This window comes from Acanthochromis polyacanthus, chromosome 10 (assembly GCF_021347895.1).
Source record: "Acanthochromis polyacanthus isolate Apoly-LR-REF ecotype Palm Island chromosome 10, KAUST_Apoly_ChrSc, whole genome shotgun sequence".
Classification (NCBI taxonomy): Eukaryota; Metazoa; Chordata; class Actinopteri; family Pomacentridae; genus Acanthochromis; species Acanthochromis polyacanthus.
In genome coordinates, this window is record NC_067122.1 from 33,966,019 (window position 1) to 33,989,756 (window position 23,738).

At 42.8% G+C, this 23,738-nt stretch overlaps 1 protein-coding gene across 1 annotated transcript in view; it reads right to left on the reverse strand.

The window, feature by feature from the left end:
• Positions 1-1,296: 1,296 nt before the first annotated feature.
• Positions 1,297-23,738, reverse strand: part of rnf130 (ring finger protein 130) — a 28,442-nt gene continuing 6,000 nt past the window's right edge. Inside the window, exons 3-9 of the mRNA XM_022219310.2 lie at positions 22,926-23,117; positions 18,813-19,063; positions 13,772-13,843; positions 13,561-13,643; positions 12,896-12,992; positions 12,614-12,800; positions 1,297-4,539 (exon numbers count right to left, since the gene is read on the reverse strand). Coding sequence (XP_022075002.1) covers positions 4,427-4,539; positions 12,614-12,800; positions 12,896-12,992; positions 13,561-13,643; positions 13,772-13,843; positions 18,813-19,063; positions 22,926-23,117 — 995 coding nt within the window. The 3' untranslated portion in view covers positions 1,297-4,426. The remainder of the gene's footprint in view (positions 4,540-12,613; positions 12,801-12,895; positions 12,993-13,560; positions 13,644-13,771; positions 13,844-18,812; positions 19,064-22,925; positions 23,118-23,738) is intronic.

Here is a 23,738-nt window from a genome sequence, read left to right on the forward strand (position 1 = left end):
CTTGTCAAAGATGAGATGTTCAGGGATCTTCTGAAAGCTGCAAATCAGGTTCCGTCTTTCCATGTTCTGGCTGATAAATGGTGTCATTTTTCAGCTCTGTCAGTGGTGCAAACACACAGCAGGGGGGCGCTGCAACTTTGTTTTATATCAAATATTTTATGTTTTATAGGTGAAATATTCATATGATCAAACAAAAACTGATCAGCAGATTGATCAGTGAAGGAGAATCAGTGATTAACTCCCTGTATAATTTATTTAAGGCTGATATTTCATCTTCATACAGTTACATTAGTGTGATTCTTTAACACAATCAGTTTTACATGTGAACTATATGAAGTATTTACTGTGCGTGACAGGTTGAAGGTGCTGCTTAATTTGTGCATTAGTTTCCCTAGTCTCTAGTTTCAAATTGACACAAAACGACCAGAAATGACAAAAAAATGACTCAAAATGCCACAAAAAGAGCACAAAACCACAACCAAGAGATGCGAAATGACAACAAAGAGAAACAAAACAACTACAAACTGACACCAAATGACCAAAAATGACACAAAGACACAAAGACTCAGAATGACACAAAACAACCATAAAATGACCACAGACATAAAACTACTAGAAAGATACACAAAATGACCATGAAGAGACACAAAATGACCACAGACACAAAATGACCACAGAGACACAAACCAACCACAAAAACACATAAATGGACCAAAAAAGATGAAAATGACTGTGAAGACACAAAATGATATCGAACAAGACGACATGGTCATCAATATCCCCCGCCACATGTGATGTCTATGAGTCTGTATCCAAAATAGTGATCAAGGGCCATAACTCTGTTAAATATTATCGCACAGGTCTCATTTTCGAACTTGATCAAGGTGTCCATGGTGTGAAGCTACGTAATCCTAGCTGTAATAGTTTCCGAGAAAAGCTGTCTCCTTCATCTCGGACGGACGGACGCACGGACGGACGGAGGGAGGGAGGCCAAACCTATATCCCCCTTTTCCGCTTCGTGGAGGCGGGGGATAATAACCAGAGACATGAAAGCACGAGAAAGAGACATAAAATGATCAGAAAGAGATACAAAATGACCACAAAGAGACATAATCTGACCACAAAAAGACATAAATGGACCAAAAAAGACACAAAATGACTGTGAAGACACAAAATGACCACAAAGAGACACAAAATGACCATGTCCCCGAGGACTGCAGACAGGGCTAGTTGGAGAGATGACTGAAGAGATGGCCTGCTGAGAATTTGAGAAATAAAGTGAGGCTGCACCTTAGAGCCAATAAAGACACTTTAATGACACAATGCTGAGGCAGTAAAGACACAGTGAACTAAAAGCATCACACATCCTCCTCCATCATCAGCACCATGACACACAGACAAGGACAGACAGTCAGACTGAGCATCCTGCTGGACGTCCTCAGGTCACTTCAGAGATAATATTGATCCATCGGTCAGGTTATAGATTGTATAATGTTGTTTAAATACTGATTATTATTACACGCTGAGTAATTCAGAAGCTGTTTAATACACTTTAAAGGAGCAATCCATCACTTCAGGAAATCCTCAGAGTCTCTGCTACACAAACACGTTAGCAGCTGTTAGCATGTTAGCAGCTGTGTGCCGACTTTACATGATTTATTGTATTAACGTGACTGACAGACATCACGTGTCGGTGTAAAATGTTCACTGCCTGAGTTTCACCTAAATATAAACATGACAGTGACATTCGATGTCCACCCCCTTTGACGCTGTGCTAAGCTGGACTAACAGTTTCTCTCTGCTCCCAGTCACTGTGCTGAGCTAGGCTAATCACATCACTGACTCACTGTGATTTTAATCTGACTGTGGAGCAGAGAACATGTCAGTCATTCCATTTAAACCAGTGCTCACCTCTAAATCACCTGTTTTTTTTAATCTCTTCTAACTTACATAGATTTAATGGAGCCATGCAACAAATTACTTTCATGTTGGGTAATCTTTTGGAATTACAGGCCCTTGAAATACATAGAGGTAGGTCAAAATTTATTTTTTTCCCCCGAGCATCATAACTTCATCAATACAGCGGTTAGATGCATAAAACTTTCAGGACTGAAAAACACATTTGAGCTCTAATAAACCTGCATCCTAATTACATTTACATCAACTCCAGATGTCACAATTTAAAGAAGAAACCTGATTTTTGTTAATTTTCACTATATCCAGCCATCAATATCATGGGATGTATCATAGTTTCAATAGCAGTGTAAAGATTATAACATACAGCCAAAGAAACTGGACCAAACACAGATTTTGCTTTTAGATTGTGACACTTGAAGTGGATGTAAAATTGATTCAATTAGTTTTAAACAGAACTGAAACATGTTTCTCAGCTGAAAAAAATATCTGTGTCTATCTCCTGCACTTATTGGGGTATGAGGGCTAAAAACTATGTAAATTGTGGGAAATTTGGACCCACCTCTATGGACTGTAAGGGCCTGTAACTCCAGCTATTATAAGACGTCAGACACATACCGTAGTATGAAAGCAAAACTTTGCATGGCTTAATTAAATATATGGAAGTTACTATCGATAAAATGTCTGCTGATTTTGAGGAAGTCTTGGGTACTTTTTTCAGATCTGGTTGATTTGAAAAGGACTAATGCAGAAGGGTTCACGGAGGAACCCAACGATACAGAGAACAGACAGCAGGAGGTTCGCTGAAATGTTGGACTGTTCCTCTGAATCTAACGTCTCTTCTTCTACAGAGAAACTTGATTTTTTGCTACAGGGAGATAACACTGTTACAGTTCACAGGATCCGAGTCCAGAATCTCCTCTGGTTTGGGTTTCAGTCTGAAGACAAAGACGAAGAACCAGCTCATTGAGTATTTACAGACAAGGAGTTCTGATCCAGTCCAGAAACTTGTTCATAATGTAATCCTCATCTGGCCCACCAGGAGGCCCAGATTTATGACAGACAAAACATTAGAAAACACAGATTCAGCGTTTAGGTTCTCTGGGTCTGCTCGGGTTCTGGTCTAGCTGCTGTCAAGACCGTATCGGTTCAAGTCCAACAGTCTTGGGCGCAAATTGTTCAGCCTGTTATCCAGGAATATAAGAACTCATTAAAAACCCCAGAAACCATTTCAAGACCCTTTGCAGGAAACTGAAGGATTTTGAGAACACAAAAACTTTTTGAAGACGTCTGAAATGCTTCCCAGGGGACTTTTTAATTGGGCTTAGAGAATTTTTCATGAACACAAAACCTCTTTTAAGACTTTAAGAACCTTTCCAGGAACCTTTCTAGGCACTCAGAAAGTGTTCCAAGAACATTTTCAGGAACTTGTAAGTTTTTCTTTAAAACTCAAGAACCTTTTTCAAGACTTCAAAAATATTTCCAGAACCTTTTCCACTCAGGAACTTTTCCAGAAACCCAGGCACCTTTTAATTTTTTTATTCAACAACCTCTTGAGGAAATCAGGAACTTTTTAAGAAACCCTTCCCACAAACCCTGTATGATTTTCAGGGGCCAAGCAACATTTCTATGAGAACTCAGATACTTTTTCCAGACCACAGGAACCTTTTTAGGCACTCACAAATATTCCTGGGAATCATTTCAGGATCTCAAGAAGTTTTCCAACAGCAAATTCACCACCAAAGAGCCCTTTAGGAACCAAAACACTTGAGGTAACCATTTTAGCAGCATGGGAACTTTTCCAGAAAACCATTACGGAATTTCAAATGTCCTTACAGACTGGCAAACTGCAATGGGAACCCATGAAACTCTTTTAGGATCTCTGGAACTGTTAAACCAACTATTATATGGTTCAGAAAATTTGGGGGAAGTCTTTTAGGAACCCAGGAACTTTAAGAAACTCAGTACTCTTTTAAGACTCTTGAATGAAATTCAACAAGTTTTCCCCAATTGTTTTAGTTGGCCAGGAACCTTTGACAGAACCCTTTCAGGAAAACAGGAACTATTCAATGAATCCAGGCACCTGTTACCAGGAACAAAAGCGCACTTTTGAGGATTTTACAACTTTTCTCAAAGCTCTGGACCTCCACAATAACATTGTTTCCAGTTACACCACAAAATCAGAGTTCAGGTTTCAGTTCTGGAGTTCAGTTCTCTGGGTTATTCATTTAGAATGACCCAACTACCGGCTCCAGTTTCTCCAGTTTTTGTCTACTGGAAAATAAAAATATGAGTGACAAAACTGGCCTAAACTGAAACCAGGATCCAGACCAGGATCGGTTCAGTCTGAAGAAAGTCTAGTGGAATAAATGATGGTTAAATGTTTGCCCTGGTCATCCCTATCAGACCCCCCAGCAGACAACAAAGAGTCCCTGCATCCACAGAAGGTTATCTGTCCATCAGCAGGTGGACTGCTGTTGGTACTAAGGGGTCATAACCATGGCGACAAGCCTCAGGACTTATTGTCGTCATAGAGGTCAAGTGAAGCCTGGATGTCCGGTAGCTCCATCTCACAGACAACACTGCGAGGAGACATCGAGTTTCTATTGAAGAAGTGACCGCCACCTGGTGAGACAGAAAAACACAAAAACACAAACATGACATTTATCGCAATAGTGAAAGACAATTTTCTTCATAGTTAGGATCAGTACCAAGATTAGGGTCAGTACTAGGATCAGAATCTGGGATAAGACCATGATCAGGATCAGAATCAGTACCATGATCAGAGTCAGTATCAGGGTAAGTATAAGTACAAGGATTAGGATTAGGATCAACACTAGTACTAAGATCAGTACCAGAATCAAGGTCAGCATCAGTATCAAAGTCAGTACCAGAGTCAGTATTAGTATCAGGGTCAGTATCAGGATCAGTACCAGGAACAGGGTCAGTAACAGAGTCCGTATCAGTATCAAGGATAGTACCAGGATCGTGGTCAGTACCAGGGTCATGATCAATGCCAAGATCAGGATCAAAACCTGTATCAGTGCCAGGATCAGGGTTTGGTATGATGAAGAAAATAGCACACCTTTTGGTACCAGTGTCACATGTCACCCCCTGCATTCCATTTTCCACGGTTATCCCCAATTCTGTTGTCTTTGTTGTATGTTACTGTCTGTCAGACACCTCCTCCTTAACTTTTGGTGTCACACCTTCCCATTTGCATCTGTATGCCAGATCCTTTGATTAAATTGCTCTTTCTTCTTTCTGTCTTATCCTCTGTTACTGATAACCAACTATACACAAATTAACCACTATTCATCCTTGTGTTTACCTACAGCCCCCTCCCTACCCTCGGATCCACCCTCTGACATCCCTATAAAATGGGTACCCTCAAAATACTCTGGGTCGGCTTACCTTCACAGACTCATGCTCTGTGTTGGTAAGCCCACCGTATGCTGGAATACCAATAAACACCCCACTACAGCAAACTTCGAAAGACTAAAGCTTCATTTCCACAAGCGTCTACTCAGTGCGACACGCATTGGCTCGTCATTGTTGGCAAGCGTTTCCATATGGACTAGTGGTTGGTAGGACGCAGAATTTTCTGCACCTTCTCGGCCGGGGTCCCAAGCGAGGTGACATGACCCGATACTAGTGCAGGCCACTGATTGGACAGAAGTGAAGGCCACTGATTGGACAGGGAGTGACGACACACAGAGCGACTCCAGCATGAAAACAAAACCCTGCATTAAAAAACTGTAAACAGCAACGGTGTGCATTGCTCTTCACAGAATTCTCTGTTCTTCATAAGTTTTAATATGACAGTCAGACCTGTACTGTGGATGAATGAAGTGTAGGGAGAAGCTGAAAAAGCTCAAAAGTGACTATCGGTCCACCAAGGACCACAACAGCCGGCGTGGGTCAACCAGGAGATGTTGAAAGTGGTTTAATGGATGCTATTTACTGGCATTCAAAGTTGTTTAAAGGCATTATGGAGGATGTTTTTTTTTTTTGTTTAATTTGTCTGATTCACATAAAATGAATATACTGACCTTTAGTGAACTTGTACGTATGGTCTCTAAAAGAATAAAAAATTTTAAAAAATTAACTGTGGACATGGCAGGACCTGAAAAACATCAGCCAATCAATGCGCTCGGACCGAGGCGTTTGGTTTGCTCCCCTTTTCCTGTCAATCAAAAATCTCAGGCCTAGTTACGTAGATTACGTACGCCTTGGACTTACGTGTTTTGTGTATGTGTTGCTTTGGTATAGCTTCATAGTTAGCTGGCGACTTGTTTTGCTCATCTTTTTTTACATAATGGCAGATAAAGATCCAGGGGGACCCAGCCGTAAAAGACAACTTCATGAGTCCTACGCAAGTTTCTGGAGGGGGGCGTTTCTTCGTAAATGTTAAGAGGGGGGAGGTTAGAGGGGGGTGAGGGAGAGGTTGTATGTGCGCATGCGCATGCTACGTTCAAAGTCGTAGGAAATTAAATCTCCTCTAATGCCTTTAAATCAATCCACTGGACTTTAAGAAAGTTCCTTGAAGACGTTTCACCTCTCATCCAAGAGGCTTCTTCAGTTCTGGTGGTGGGGTCATAACCTCTGTGAGGTTTAAAAGCTGAGGCAACACCAACTGTGACGTGAAACGTCTTCAAGGAACTTTCTTAAACTCCAGTGGATTGATTTAAACAACTTTGGATAACCAAGACCTGGATGAATGAGAACCTACACAGATATTTCAACACGGTCTCACAGGGATTCGTGAAACTGTAACGTCAGTTTTTGTTTCGGTTTCGTGCGCACCAACACGATGTCGTCATGTTTTTCGTGCCGCTCACCACGAGCGAAACCCGCTGTGGTAATCACATCTGAAAGTGGTTTATACCGGTGGATTCATGACGATCTAAGCTGTCCATCGGCGTTTGCGGCCGCCGCTGCGGCCGCCGGACATTCTTTAAATTCCTATGCAAATTCGGCGGATTCATGACGATTTAAGATGTGATCCGGCCGCATGAGTGGCCGGATGTCCGGCGGCCGCAATGGCGGCCGCGGCGGCGACCGCAAACGCCGATGGACAGCTTAAATCGTCATGAATCCGCTGAATTTGCATAGGAATTTAAAGAATGTCCGGCGGCCGCAGTGGCGGCCGCAAACGCCGATGGACAGCTTAGATCGTCATGAATCCACCGGTATAAACCACTTTCAGATGTGATTACCACAGCGGGTTTCGCTCGTGGTGAGCGGCACGAAAAACATGACGACATCGTGTTGGTGCGCACGAAACCGAAACAAAAACTGACGTGACAGTTTCACGAATCCCCGTGAGACCGGGCTGGATATTTACTGGCACTGCACCGGGGAGCAACGGGAGGGAGACTCTGCTGCTGCATTGGAGACATTTGAGAATGGTGAGTGTTTTATGACTTAAAGAAACTTTAACATCATTTATCCCATTGGTGGCAAGCTGCCTTTAAGCAAACGAGTATTAGAAAGTAACGTGGTTGTCTCTTGTAGCAGACAATAAGGTAGCTAGTTAGCCGCCATCGCGAGCTAGCTAGCCATCAGCGCTAACTCCATGCTCTGCTTCGTGCTGCTGTTTCTAACGTTAGCTCTCAGAAGCGAATACTTCAGTCAACATGACAAACTAAGCTAGTGGTCTTACAGGTTTATTTTTTTCACAAGTTGCAATGTCATGTTTTTCATGTACTCAGAGTGAGTGTTTATTTCTGTTCAAGAATCCCTTTCCACATGAAGCCTCCTTCACCTCCGTCACAGAGCCCCCAGCACCCCTGCCTCCACTCCAGACACCGACACTGTCAGTATCAACCTCCAGCACGTCACAGCAACGTCTTATCACCGGTGAAACACCATAAACAGAGACCATTGTTGATTTTGGCACTGTTGTTATTGCAGGTGTAAATGCCTGCAAGCGTGATCAGAACAGCGAGACCAAGGACCAAGAATTCAGGCAGGTGTAAATGCAAACTGTGCAGCATGCCAGCTCAGGAACGCCTGATGAAAGCTACGTGTAGCTGCAGTGACACATGAACAGAACACATACAGCTGCACTTTTTTCCAGTGACTTAACAAGTAAGTCAGTCTAATTAATTTACGTTTTTGGTGCAGCGTAGTATTGCAACCGTTCTTCTTATTGTCACTAGGTAACTGTGAAACAGAATGACTGGATGAAAATATACATAGAAATCAGAAAACACAGCTGTTCTTAACAACTCCGAAATGTGCACAAGACCAAATGAAGTTTCACACAACATTGTTTTTAGTTGTGGTGGCGGAGGTACTGTTTGTGCTTCGGTTAAAGAAAAGAGTGACAAAAATTTGTTAAAGCAAAACTATTATAGACATGATCATGATTGAAAATGGACGGATGGGTGGCTAAACACATCACATCATAGCTGTGGAGTTCTTCAAGCTCCTGGAGAGCACAATCTCTCAGGACCTGCAGTGGGAGACGAACATCCACTCCGTCCTGAAAAAGACTCAGCAGAGGATGGATTTCATACCACAGCTGAGGAGACACGGAGGAAGTACAGGAGCTGTTGATCCAGCTCTACACTGCAGTCATCCAATCTGGATCAGCCACATAGCAGGACATAACCAGACTACAGCGTGTAGGACGGACTGCAGAAAACATCATCAGAGACCCCACTCACCCTGGACATAAACTGTTTCCTCCCTCAGAGCCCAGTACACAAAAAACACCACACACAAAAACAGTTTCTCCCCCACTGCCATCACTGTAAGAAACAGCTGAGCCATTTCTACACACCTGTACAATAGTCAGTATTCCACTGGACAAGTATTTTTTTCACCTCGAACAGCATTCTGATTTTTGCACTACTGTGTTTATAGCAATTATCGTTTTGCTAATGTGTTCATATATTCCTTTCTAGCTGTAAATTTCTTTCTGTATTGTCTTCTGTTTAATTCTACTATTTCTTTTTCCTTCCTGTTCCTCTTTCTATAGTTTCGTTTTTTATTATTCTCTTCCATATTCCTAGGGTGACACAAACAGCCAAAACCAAACTCCATGTATGTTGTATGTACTTGGCCATTAAAGCTGATTCTGATCACTTTTGTGTCTTTGGTCTAGGCAAGAAGAAAAGGGGCCACAGAAAATTGGACCTTCCAAGTGTACTTGTGGAGATGCAGGTTGAGGAGGAGTGGAACCGTGGCCAGCATGATGAGAACATCCAGTAGCTCGTCAGCGAGGCAAGAGAGAATGATGTGGCCTTGCAGCGAGAGGAGATGGCCCAGAATGCTGCCTTCAACCAGTCATTCCTGGGTGTCCTGGGGGAGCTGGGGCAGGCAGTGGGCAGCTGGCGAGTGTGAGCGAGTCCACCTCCCAGAGACTTGAGATTTAGTTGTATATAGTTTTACTTTTAGTCCTCTGTTGTAGAAGAGGCCCACCACAGTTTATACTGTGTAAATAGTTTTGATTTTGCTGCTGACTAATAAACTATTTTGTGACTTATGTGATGTTAAGACACTGGTAGGAAAAGAGTCAACAGTCTGAACCAAACAATTCTGCATTCCCTAATAATGCATTTATATTTAATGGGATTTAACATGTTTTACAAACTGCTTCATAATTCAGTGACTGAATTCCCCCAAAGTAATACTGATTTATCAAACTGGAATATTCTTACAACAGCTGTCTGAATGTTTTGGCTTTAATTTGTCATCTAATCTTGCTAACCTTCGCAAATGAAACAAACATTAGTATAGTCACATCTGCAACAGGTACAAAAGTTTGTTAGAATTGCACCAAGAAAACAATAGCGGTCTGGGAGCGAAAAACAGAAGTATAAGAAGAAGAATAAGTTTAAACTTTTTCATTACACGTACTGCATCAGTGCATCCTGTCCATCTCTGCCCTCCTCCTCTACACCTGCTGCTGTTTCAGGTACATCCTATGAAATCTCATAAGAGAGCCATCTGAAACATACACAGCATGCAGTGGGTATGGAAAGTATTCAGACCCCTTTAAATTTTTCACTCTGTCATTGCAGCCGTTTGCCAAAATCAAAAAAGTTCATTTTATTTCTCATTAATGTACACTCAGAACCCCATCTTGACAGAAAAAAACAGAAATGTAGAATTTTTTGCAAAATTATTAAAAAAGAAAAACTGAAATATCACATGGTCAGAAGTATTCAGACCCCGTGCTCAGTACTGAGTAGAAGCTCCCTTTTCAGCTCGTACAGCCATGAGTCTTCTTGGGAATGACGCAACAAGTTTTTCACACCTGGATTTGGGGATCCTCTGCCATTCTTCCTTGCAGATCCTCTCCAGTTCTGTCAGGTTGGATGGTGAACGTTGGTGGACAGACATTTTGAGGTCTCTCCAGAGATGCTCAATTGGGTTTAGGTCAGGGCTCTGGCTGGGCCAGTCAAGAACGGTCACAGAGTTGTTCTGAAGCCACTCCTTTGTTATTTTAGCTGTGTGCTTAGGGTCATTGTCCTGTTGAAAGGTGAACCTTCGGCCCAGTCTGAGGTCCTGAGCACTCTGGAAGAGGTTTTCCTCCAGGATATCTCTGTACTTGGCCGCATTCATCCTTCCTTCAGTTGCAACCAGTCGTCCTGTCCCTGCAGCTGAAAAACACCCCCACAGCATGATGCTCCCACCACCATGTTTCACTGTAGGGATTGTATTGGGCAGTTGATGAGCAGTGCCTGCTTTTCTCCACACATCTTAGAATTAACACCAAAAAGTTCATTCTTGGTCTCATCAGACCAGAGAATCTTATTTCTCATAGTCTGGGAGTCCTTCATGTGTTTTTTCAAACTCTATGCGGCTTTCATGTGTCTTGCACTGAGAAGAGGCTTCTGTCGGGCCACTCTGCCATAAAGTCCCGACTGGTGGAGGGCTGCAGTGATAGTTGACTTTGTGGAACTTTCTCCTATCTCCTGACTGCATCTCTGGAGCTCAGCCACAGTGATCTTTGGGTTCTTCTTTACCTCTCTCACCAAGGCTCTTCTCCCACCATTGCTCAGTTTGGCTGGACGGCCAGGTCTAGGAAGAGTTGTGGTCGTCCCAAACTTCTTCCATTTGAGGATTATGGAGGCCACTGTGCTCTGAGGAACCTTGAGTGCTGCAGAAATTCTTTTGTAACCTTGACCAGATCTGTGCCTTGCCACAATTCTGTCTCTGAGCTCCTTGGGCAGTTCCTTCCACCTCATGATTCTCATTTGCTCTGACATGCACTGTGAGCTGTAAGGTCTGATATAGACAGGTGTGTGCCTTTCCTAATCAAGTCCAATCAGTTTAATTAAACACAGCTGGACTCCAATAAAGAAGCAGAACCATCTCGAGGAGGATCAGAAGAAATGGACAGCATGTGAGTTAAATATGAATGTCGCTGCAAAGGCTCTGAATACTTCTGACCATGTGATATTTCAGTTTTTCTTTTTTAATACATTTGCAAGAATTTCTACATTTCTGTTTTTTTTTCTGTCAAGATGGGGTGCTGAGTGTACATTAATGAGAAATAAAATGAACTTTTTTGATTTTGGCAAATGGCTGCAATGACACAGAGAGTGAAACATTTCAAGGGGTCTGAATACTTCCGTACCCACTGTACATATATTTAATACCTATTAGCGATAAATTGCAGCCATTGCAGTGTCGTTCACAGGACTGATGTAGGATAGCTAGCGAACTAGCATTAGCTTACCCTCATATGTCGTCTAATTCATATCCTCTTGTCTTCGGCTTAATACTGCTGTATCGCCGGGCGCCCGTATAGCTCAACAGGTTAAGTGGGCAACCCATGTACAGAGGCTGGTCTCTGACGCAGCGGGCCGGGTTCAATTCCTGCTTGCGGCCCTTTGCTGCATGTCTCCCCCTTACTCTTCTCCCCCGTTTCCTGTCTGCCTTCACTACAACTATCCAAATAAAGCCGAAAATGGCAAAAACAAAATACTTTAAAAAGAGAAATACTGCTGTATCCCCTCCCAAACTCTCTTGTGTGTCTCTTCAGTGTTGCAACTTGCCGCACTCAGCTTTCTCTGACTCTTCTATTCCTGTGAATCTTGACAGAGAGCCACAGACCGAGCATCAGGTACACCATCGCCTTCATCTCCATTGTGGTGTTGCGTTTGTGTCGCACACAAATGACGGTAATGGAGTTTCGACCCGCTGTGCTATTACGACTCCACCCATGGAGGTTGTATGGAGAAACAACTAAACTGCGACGAGCCAAGTCAGTTAAAGTTGCGGTGAGCTGTACCGTGCCGAGTAGACCCTTATGGAAAAACGCCTTAAGAGTGAAATTTCCTCAACAGGTACCAGAGTCAGGATCAGGGTCAGTATTGGGATCAGGGTCTGTGTCAGTTTCAGTCAAGATCAGGAACAGTATCACAGTGAGTATTGGGGCCAGTGTCGGGATTAAGGTTGCTGTAAAGTTACCCTACCTCGGTATAAAGTTACCCAAACCCGTTATAAAGTTGGTCTTCATTAGTATGAAGTTGCTCTACATCTAAGAAAAGTTTCTCTACATCTGAGAAAAGTTTCTCTACATCTGAGAAAAGCTGCTCTGCATCTGTGAGAAGCTGCTCTACATCAATTTAAATTAGTCTGTAAAGAGAATAAAGTTGACTGTAGTGTTTAGTAGCAGATGATGTATGTATAGAATGGCTGACAGTGTTGTGTCCATTGTGGCGTGCTGTGTTCTTACTGGTCACAGCGATGGTGATGTCTGCAGGTGTTCTGGGCGTGGCCTCAGGGTGAGGGGGGCTGAGCGGCTCCAGGCTGATAGATGGCTGGCTGCTGTCACCCAGGGGTGCCCTCTGGCTGCCAGATGCCTGACTGACACCCAGACGCTCCACATCCAATACCACGCTGTCCACACAAGGAAGACTGGTCTGAGGAAAAGAGGAAGGAGGGCACGGAGACAGTCACTATCAGAGGTCACAAAGACACACTTGGTCTGCTGCTGATGATGTCAGCGATGACTCACCATGATTCCCAGAGCTTTGAGGATGTTCAGTTTGCACATTGGACAGGTGCAGTGTTCGTTCAGCCAGGGGTCCACACACACTTTATGGAAGACGTGTCTGCAGGGGACACAGGGGGGTTAGCACTGAACCACTGGGACAGACAGACAGACAGACGGAGGACAGACAGACAGAGAAGCAGACAGAGACAATGGAGGAGCGACAGACGGAGACAGAGGAAGACAGGGAGATAGAGGATGCATGGATGGACAGACAGACAGACAGACAGACAGACAGACAGACAGACAGACAGACAGACAAAGAGACTGACAGACCGACCAGACAGAGACAGACAGACACACACAGAGACACAGAAACTGACAGAGACACACATAGAAAGACAGAGATAGACAGGTGGATAGAAAGAAGGATGGAAAACCGACAGAGAGACTAAGACAGCAAAATGGAAGACAGACAGACAGACACTCAGACAGACAGCTAGACAAAGACTGGCAGACAGTGATGGAAGACAGACAGATGGACAGAAACAGACAGAAAGATGGAAAACAGACAGACAGACAGACAGACAGACAGACAAACAGAGAAATGGAGGACAGATGGGCTTACAGAGGAATGGAGGACAGACGGACAGAGAGAAGTCATAATGTTCTGAGTGGTGCAGACTCACTTGCAGGGCAAGATTCGGACCACATCATTCAGCTGGTACGCTTCGATACACACCGCACAGTGGTTGAAGTCTGGATCAGTTTCCTATAACACACACAGACATGTGCACATACAGACACACAGGACAGACAACATGTTAAACTTACAACTTCACGCTGGACAAAAAGTTATTGTGTTGCTTCTGAGTCTCTGTGGTTCTGGTGGAGGCTCACCTTGTCTCCTTTCTTCACCGTCCTTGTGGTCAACTTTCCGATAGCTTTCTTTGCTGCATCGCCGAGACGACGCTAAAGAAAGACGAGACAGACACAGACATTTTAATGAGTTTGTACAACACAGCTTTCTGTTCATGTTTCTGTTTCAGATTGTCTGAAGCAGTTGGAAGGTTAGAATGTGGTGTGAGGTCAGAAACACAAAAATCAATTCAAAACAGTACCACAAGCCCAAAAGAGGTTTCACAGCTGGACTTCAGTGAGAGAAAATGAGCTGACAGTGTTTCTGGGCTCTGAGGACTTTCAGACACAGAACTTGGAAGTAGGTGGATGAGAAGGTGTTTGTTTGGATAAATGATTTAAATGGTTGGCCCTAGGGCTGGGCGATATATCAAATTAATTCGATTAATTTGCCTTTTTAAAACCTGACGATTTAAAAATTTGCCAAATCGTAAAATCGAGGCGAGCTTAAATATATAACAACACAGATTCTTCTTCTGCCTTTCACGACTTGTGCACTGGCGTTTGCTTCCGCTTCTCATCTCCTTCCCAGTGTTGCCAACTTAGCGACTTTCTCGCTAAATCTAGCGGCCAGATGGCAGAAGAATCACGCATGCACAAAGTCACTACAGATCCCATCCAGACTTACGGAGCAGGAAATAAATGAAAATGTTTCTTCACTGTCAAACTAAAATAAACCACAGCATTTCCACAACGTTATTCCCCTCTCCTACAACGTTGATTACAATTACATGCAAACTGGGAAATATGCAAATTAGGTGATGATGTCATTTAGCGACTTCTAGCAACTTTTAGGACAGCCAACAGCGACTTCCCTTACTGAGGAGTTTCAACACTGCTCCTTCCGACAAAACATTCACACCCCCGTCATGGCGGACAGAATAGCAGACGAAGAGTTGGTCGCGAGAAAAGGGCCTCATGTTCCATCGATTATATGGAAGTGGTTCGGCTTTGACAAGACTGACACAGAGCAAACTACAGTCATGTGCAAGGCTTGCAAAAGTAATGTGAAAACGAAGAGCAGCAGTACAACTAACCTCTTTCAGCACCTCCAGCAGAGGCATCCTAAAGAATGGGAAGAGTGATCGCAGCTACGGGAGTGCGGCATGGCTAGCACTAGCCATAGCAAACAGACCGCAAAGAAACAACAAAAATCGCTCAAAATCGTAATCGTCCAAGATGACTTAAAAAAAAAAATCGAGATTTTATTTTTTGGCCATATTGCCCAGCCCTAGTGGGCCCCAGATGTTGTATCCTGGAAGGTTTCTGGTTAGCTTAGCTGTCCTGTCTCTTTGGCTTATTGCCCTAATGCCCTAAGCTCCACCCATAGGTAGTGCAACTGTCTGAGAGCTCCGCCCACAGGTAGTGTAACTATGTCTGATAGCTCTGTCCACAATGAAACACCTGAACAGCTATGGGGTGATAATGGAGATGAAACTAATACAGACAAATGAGTCATCATCAATCTAATGCATTGCAATTGTATCGCTGTGACATCATCTGATAAATCAGGGGACAGGTAAACAGCAGTTTACAGGTTCACCTGACAGAGCCTGACCTTCAGCAGCAGCACCTGAACACAGCATGATTCATATCTCATCTTCAGGTGTTCCTGCATCACTCAGTCTCTACGTCGTTTCAGCTGCTCTTCAACTACTATCTGTCACATTAAACAAAATAAACCATATTTTGGCAGATGGTTTCCATGGTGATGATTTAACATGATGGAGAGCTGGTGACGTTTTCAGCCGATGGATGCAGGGAGGTGAAAGGACGGTTGTAGTGCTGCATGGAGGGAGGAGAGTCCTCAGAGGAGGATCAGATTACACTGAGGGGGGAGGAGGGAGCTCATTAAATATTCATGACTCATCAAAGGGGGTGGGGGCATTTACTGATATCACCTGATCGAACAAGACAGTCAGAGGTCACAAGTTCTACACTTTCCCAAAAAAGAAATGGGTTTGGGTTTTCTGCTGTATGTGTTTAGCATTGTAACTTTAGTTCCAAATTAGTCTCCATGAAAAATAATAATAATACTATAGTCTGGTAGAGTAGCATTTTATATCATTGTTGTCAGGTTTTATTCGTTAACATCGTAACCTCTGAAGTAAATTCACATCTTAAATGACATTACAGGGTCTCCACCTCAATATTTAAACTAAAATTAATTTGTAATATTTTTTCAGCCCTTTAGCAGCAGCTGTTGCTTTAAAGACCCTTACGGACTGTAATGTCATGGTATTCATGGAAACATGGCTAAACAGTGGAGTACCGGACAATGCTATCAAGCTAGCCGGTTGGCAGACAGAACAGCAGGTGACTCCGGTAAGACCAGAGTCCATCATATTGACAGCTACACTTCTCTGTGCTGGACTATATCAACATTGGTATCGAACATCTCAAAGACCAAAGCTATTATTTTGGGATCAAGTCACAAACTGTCATCTGAACCTACACTGAGACTGAACTTGTCTGGCGAATTTATAGAACAGACTGATAAGGTTATATTACTAGGTGTTATAATAGACAGTCAATTGTCATGGTTAGAACACATTGACACAATAATTAAGAAAATGGGTAATGGCATCTCTATGGTGAGAAAATGCCTTCCTTATGTTACTGAACACATTTTGGGTCAGGTAGTTAAGTCTTTTAGTTCGAAGTCACCTGGACTATTGCTCACCCTCTGCATCTGAGAGCCTGCTGAACAAAATTACCCAGAATGGAGCCACCAGACTTGTTTTACATTGCCCCATCAGAGCAAATACAGAAAGTATGTATCATAAACTCTCATGGTTAAAAGTAAAAAAAAAGGCTGTGTTTAAGTACAGTCACATTCTTTAGCAATACTGTTTTTTCCATCAAACTTGAGTTTTTACATAATCAAATTATCAGATGTAGTCAGATTCATAGTTATTCCGCAACGTTATTAGCAGATGATGGTAAATCCAATGCTTTGAAAAAGGCATTTATTTATCGTGCCATCAAACTTTGGAATAGCTGCCCCCTCCACACACACGACAATCTAACAGCAAGGCCTCATTCAAATACCATCTTAGAACGCACTACTTAACAGCTGAGCAGTAATCCAATCTGACAAGTATAATGTCCTATTTCTGTGTTGTTTCTTGTTCTGTTTGTTCCTGTTGATTGAATGATTGGTCTAATATCAACTTGTCACCGTAAACATGATGTACATTAGATGTCTGTTTTGACTGATGTGATCTGGAAACATGATCTTTTGATATAAGGCTGTCTTCTTTTTTCGGACCCCAGGAAGACTAGCTGGTGCTACTGGCATCAGCTAACGGGGATCCTTATAAATCAATCAATCAATCAATCAATCAACACCACCACTGACAGTGTAAAGGCTGCAGGTCCAGATGGCATCCCCGGTTGCATGCTTAGAGCATGCTTAGAGCAGCTCAAAGGGGTTTTTAATGGACATTTTCAACCTGTCCCTTACCCAAACAGCTGTGCCAGCATACTTCAAATCCACCTCCATTATTCCAGTGCTGAAACACTCCAGTCCCACATTTTTGAATGACTACTGCCCTGTAGCCCTCACACCCATCATTATGAAGTGCTTCAAGCGACTGGTCCTACCACACCTCAAGAATTGCCTCCCACCCACACTGAACCCGTAGCAGTTTGCCTATCGCAGCAACAGAAGTACAGAGGATGCAGTCTCCATTGCACTTCACTCTGTGCTCACACATCTGGACAACAACGACACGCAGATGCTGTTTGTTGATTTTAGCTCAGCGTTCACCACCATCATCCCCTCCAAGTTAATCTTTAAACTTGGAGGATCTGACTATTAACAGCTCCCTCTGCCACTGGATAATAGACCTTCTCACCAACAGACCCCAGCATGTTAGGTCAGGACACACCAGCTCCCCCACCATCAGACTCAGCACAAGCATACCACAGTCCTTTCCTCTGCTACCTCTTCACCCCCGACTGCAGGCCTGTGCATGGAACCAACTCCATCATCAAATTTGTGGATGACGCAACAGTGGTTGGCCTCATCAGCAACAACGATGGGACAGCCTACAGGGAGGAGGGTGAAGATCTGGCCACCTGATGCGCTGAAAATAGCCTGCTCCTTAATATCAGCAAGACGAAAGAGCTCATTGTGGACTTCAGGAGGAAGAGAGGAAGCACACACACAATCCCACTCATATCAACGGAATGGCTTTCGAATGTGTGTCCAGCTTCAGGTTCTGGGGACCCACATCTCAGAGAACCTCTCCTGGTCCACCAACACCACCAGCCTGGTCAAGAAGGCTCACCAATGCCTCTTTTTCCTGAGGACACTGAAGAGACATCACCTATCTTCGGCTATGGTAGTGCATTTTTAATTTTTTCTAGAGCAAACTCCTCCAAGGGGAAACTCCAATTCACCTCAAATTGGGCCAGTACATACAGGAGGCCTTAATGATCCAAAGTTATTAAAATCTTTTTCCAAAGTCAAAGGGCGTGTCCGTGGCGGCCTCTGGAATTTTGATCCTTCGCCATGAAATTTCAAATGCTGTGTAAATGCCCTGAACATGCTCCAATCTGCCTGAAACTTTACATGTACAATCAGAGTCCTGCCCTGATCACATCCATATGATGAAATACACCCCCTGTCAAAAGATGTAGGACAGGTTCTACTTTATTTGAATGAGAAAGTGTCCTAAATCTTTTGACAAGGGGAGTGTATATACATATACATATGTGTGTGTGTGTCCATCCCGATACTATGTCTATTGGCAAGTATGTTCATTGCACCAACTGTACTCAAAACAAGCCATTCATATTTCATGGTTATAATATATCAAGTTTCATTTACCTTATATATCTCTGTACAGTTTGTAAATCTTGCACTTGCTACATATTACACTTCTGGTTAAATGCCAAATTGCATTTTGTTAACTGTACTTGTACATGTGTAATAAAGTTGAATCTAATCTAATCTAAAATGTGTTGTGTATCACAGTGACTTGACCGCCTGTTAGCCTGCATGCTAGCCTGTTACCTGGCTGCGGTCGCGGGCGCTGGTATAGCGGATCTTCTGGATGAAGTAGAAGATGAGCCAGGCTGACGAGATGATCATGAGGACGATGAAGGAGATGGAGACGAAGACCAGCGAGCCTCGGTTGATGTTTTTGGTGGGACCACGTTGACCCACTACCACAGAGACCAGGACCGTCAGGTTCCGCTCCAGGTGAGCCAGGATCTCCTTACCGTATGCCTCGGTGATCATCACTGCAACTGTGTCACCAGTACCTGCAGATAGGATCAGGACCACAACAGAACAACACATCTATTCATTTCACATCAAACATCAGATGACAAGTATAAATCAGATTAACATGAATTATGTTTCACCATGCTGAATGTATCTCCAACCCCACTCCTCTGTTCACTGTTTGATTTATACTGCATTTATTTCATTGAACCAGGATGCTTGATTTTCCTCTCAGTCTCTCTTGTGTCCTCTCTGCTCTGTGGAAACACTGCCTGCAGTTCACCTGAAAACTAACAACTGAGTTCCTCATTGAGCATCAGTCATGCTGAAGATACAATACAATACAATAACTTTATTAATCCCTGAGGAGAAATTCAATGATGAAAAGATGTTCAGTATCTGGTGAGAGTAGGGCTGGGCGATAAATCGAATTAATTCGATTAATTCGCATTTTTAAAACCTGAAGATTTGAAAATTTGCGAAATCGTAAAATCAAGGCGAGCTTAAATATATAACAATACAGATTCTTCTTCTGCCTTTCACGACTTGTGCACTGGCGTTTGCTTCCGCCTCTCATCTCCTTCCGCCAAAACACTCACACCCCCGTCATGGCGGACACAACAGCAGACGAAGAGTTGGTCGCGAGAAAAGGGCCTCATGTTACATCGATTATATGGAAGTGGTTCGGCTTTGACAAGACTGACACAGAGCAAACTACAGTCATGTGCAAGGTTTGCAAAAGTACTGTGAAAACGAAGAGTAGCAGCACAACTAACCTCTTTCAGCACCTCTGGCAGAGGCATCCTAAAGAATGGGAAAAGTGACCGCAGCTACGGGAGTGCGGCATAGGGTTGCCACCCGTTCCTTAAAATATGGATTCGTCCTTTATTTGACTATTGTAGCGTCCCGTATTGATTCAATACGGGACGCTAATTGTTCCGTATTTTCATAAATGTCCCATACACGTCTGTCACACACGCATCAAAACTGCATAATAAACAAAATAAAACACACGAAATATTAAGGGCAGCCAGTTTCATCTTCCTTAGACCTATGTAGCGAGGACCCGATGCGAGGTCCAGCAAGTCTGTTTGCCGGTTCTGCCGCGGGTTTCCTGGTTACAGACGCTGCTGCTCCCGCGTGTTTAAAAATGTCTACACCTGAAACTCTACCACGTCCAAAGGATCAAAAACGTTTTCAAAAGCACAGGCGTGAGGGGGAAGACTGAAATCCTGGCAATAGGTACAGGGCAAACTGTGGTTTCTGTTGCTCATAGACGAGCTGAAGTAAGGCAGCATCAGGAGACCAACATGTGAGAAACATGAGAACAGAGAGAACCCAACCAGCAGGTCACAGTTTATCATCATCTAATCACCTCCTGAAGTCCCTTTGGAAAGGGACATCAGTACATGGTTGTGAATTTACCAGAGGATGATTATAGTCAGACTGATGTGGCCGTAGACTCTACAGTATTTTAGTGACTCAATAAATGCCTAAGTCGTTTAATAGTATTTTAAATGCTTTTGTTTTTTTTAAATATCGTTTATTTAATAGTCTATATGTGATCAATAAATGGCCTTTGCCTACCTGAAGAAAAACTCACTTAGAACTCTGATATGTTAACGGTACTAAATAAATAAGTCAGTAAATACATTCATACACACATAAATAAGTTAATACATTCATTGTATTAAGAAAATATTTAGATGGGAAAAATATCTGTAGAGAATTTCTTTGTCCAGTATTCTGCATTCAGTTTTTGCAGAATCCAGTATTCCACACTGTTTGGTCATTACATTTTATTAGTTTGGTTTCACTGTTTAAAACGATGCCACATCTTTTTAGACAGAACCTGTGATCATAAAACAATACAGAACTCTTAGTTTTGTGTTAATAAAGCACTTAAAGCTTTAAGTATGACTAAATGCTTTTTGCAAAATTAAATATACCACTCCTTGGGTGGTTGTGGCCCCAAGTTTGGTAAAGTTGGAAAGACATTCACAGATTCAGACTTCCAGCATCAATAACTCATTAGATATAGGTTGTCAAAACATAAACGATGCCTCTTTCCCATCGTTGTAAGGCAGATGTTGTGCTAGAAGCCCAGTTTTATCAAAAGTAGCTGTCTTTCAGGTTGCAGAAATAACATTGGTGTCTATGAGTAGCCGGCTGTGAACAGGGACCGCCTGCAAATTGCAGAACTGCTGCAACAGCGAAGAGAGACACAAATATTCAATAACCTCTTTCTGATACACTGTAGTGTCAACAGAATCACTGCAGCCTTCAATTGGCTCCAGTTGACACCAGTGTTATTCGTGCAGCTTGATAGACAGCTACTTTGATTAAACTGGGCTTGTAGCACATTGTCTGCCTTACAACGATGGAAAAGAGGCATCGTTTGTGTTTTAACAATGTATGTAACAAAAATCGATTAAAATCGTAATCGTCCAAGATGACTAAAAAAATGGAGATTTCATTTTTTGGCCATATCGCTCAGCCCTAGGTAAGAGTAAATGCTTTATTTTCAGATCACATTTAAAGTGAGACGTGTAGAAAAAAGTGATTCTGACTAAATGTTATGTGAAGCTTTTTTTCTTGAATATTCCTTTAGTTTCTACACTTCCTGATGATTAACTATAGTCCTGTATGTTCATGTCTCTGCAGGTCTGTTGTTTGTGCTCTCTGACATTCAGCATCTCACACACACACACACACACACACACACACACATACGCACTATGTTTTTCTATCATTGTGGGGACATACCATTGACTCCCATTCATATCTAAACCCTAACCCTAACCTTAACCCAGACCAAAACAATGCGTAACCCTAAAGAAACGTTTTTGCACTTTTACTTTTTTCAGTAACAACAACATGGCCAAGAAAACACTGTTTAAACTAAGTGACATTGTTTTCGGTTTTCCTACAGTTGTGGGGACATTTGGTCCCCACAAGTATAGCCAGCACCTGAGCCCACACACACACACACACACACACACACACACACACACACACACACACACACACACACACACACACACACACACACACACACACACACACACACACACACACACACACACCACACAGTGTGAGGTCACAGTGACCTCATAAATTAATGACACGATCTATATTTAGGATCGACATCAGGAAGTCACTGCTGCACACTGTCATCCTGCAGATCATCAATAAAATACAAAATACCAACAAACAACTAAACCTTCTCATGACTGTTTGTCTGATTGTGATTGATTGGTTCTCAGTTAATTGATCAGACTCATTCTGATTGTAATTTGACTGATCAGTCTCACTGTGATTATTGTTAATTCTTTTATCAGTATGATTGGGACAGCTGTTAATTGATTGATCAGCCTGATTGTGACGATTGTTAATTAACTGATCAGTGTATTTGTGACTATTGATAATTAATTGATCAGTCTGGTTGTGATTATCTCTAATTAATTGATCAGTCTTATTGTGATTATTGATAATTTATTGAACAGTGTGATTGTGATCATTGTTAAATGATTGATGGGTTTGATTGTGATTATTGTAAATTGATTAATAATTCCTATTGTCCCTGCCACCCATGACTTGCGGCTCCACTGCGGTTGCTTCATAGACTGACAGTAAACTCAAACAGGAACAGCTTCTGTTTGTCATGATGATGAACCTAATGATGCCATCAGACAGTTAGTTGAACCTTAAAGTGGAGAAGATCTCCTGCAGACAGACATCTCACTCTGCAGAGATAAAAGTGTGAACTGTTCAGGTGTAGGGTTATACTGGATGGATGTCTGTATATTGGGGAGAAGGTTTGATGAAGTTGCTGCTGTGTGACATCATACTAATAGAAAGGAAGGTGAACTTTGTGCCCTGTTTGTCAGGGACTCTGACCTTCGTGTCCCATCTTGACGGTCTTGTCGGTGGAGTTGTTGTAGATGAGGACAGCCGTGGCATTGTAGGCGGCCGCCTTCAGGATCTTCTCTTTAAAGGTGCAGTTGCCTCTCTGCAGAAGCGCCACCCAGTGGACGTTCCGGGGAGGAACCAGGAAACGGGTGCTGGGGTCGCAGCCCTGTCGGTCCACCACTAAGGACACACAGTGTTACCATGGTTACTGCTGGGTCACACATCATCACGCTCCATCCAACATCAATTGACCAATCGATCGGAGGAAAATCTATCAGCAGCTTTTTTTGAGACACTGAACACAAACCCAGTCATCAAACTGCTGATCAGACAGAACAGGACAGTTCAGTTATTTAACCAAACCACCATCAGAACTGCACCGAACGAACACAAAACAATAACTTCCACCAATTAATAGTCAGCCTTATTTTGAACACAAATTCACCTTTCTCTCCTTCACTCCTTTCTTCAGGAAACACTGTAAGAGCTTGTCCCCATTCAAGCTAGGTGCTTCTAAGTTTATGTACATCCTTTGTTAGACAGGAACGTGGAATCATTTTCTTTCATCTCTACATGACTTTTCGGACTTTTTGGCAGCGTTGTTGGCATGTCAAGAAAACGCTTCTTAGATAAACACTTCCTATGCCGCTGGAATGGTTACAAAATAAAAGCCTGCCCAATCAAAAATACATCTTCAAAATAAAAGCCTGGAGGGAATGGTTATTTTAACACTAGGAAAACAAAGGCTTGCCAAAAATGATGAACTGATCAACAGAGCTTTATAAGGGTAATTTACATGTG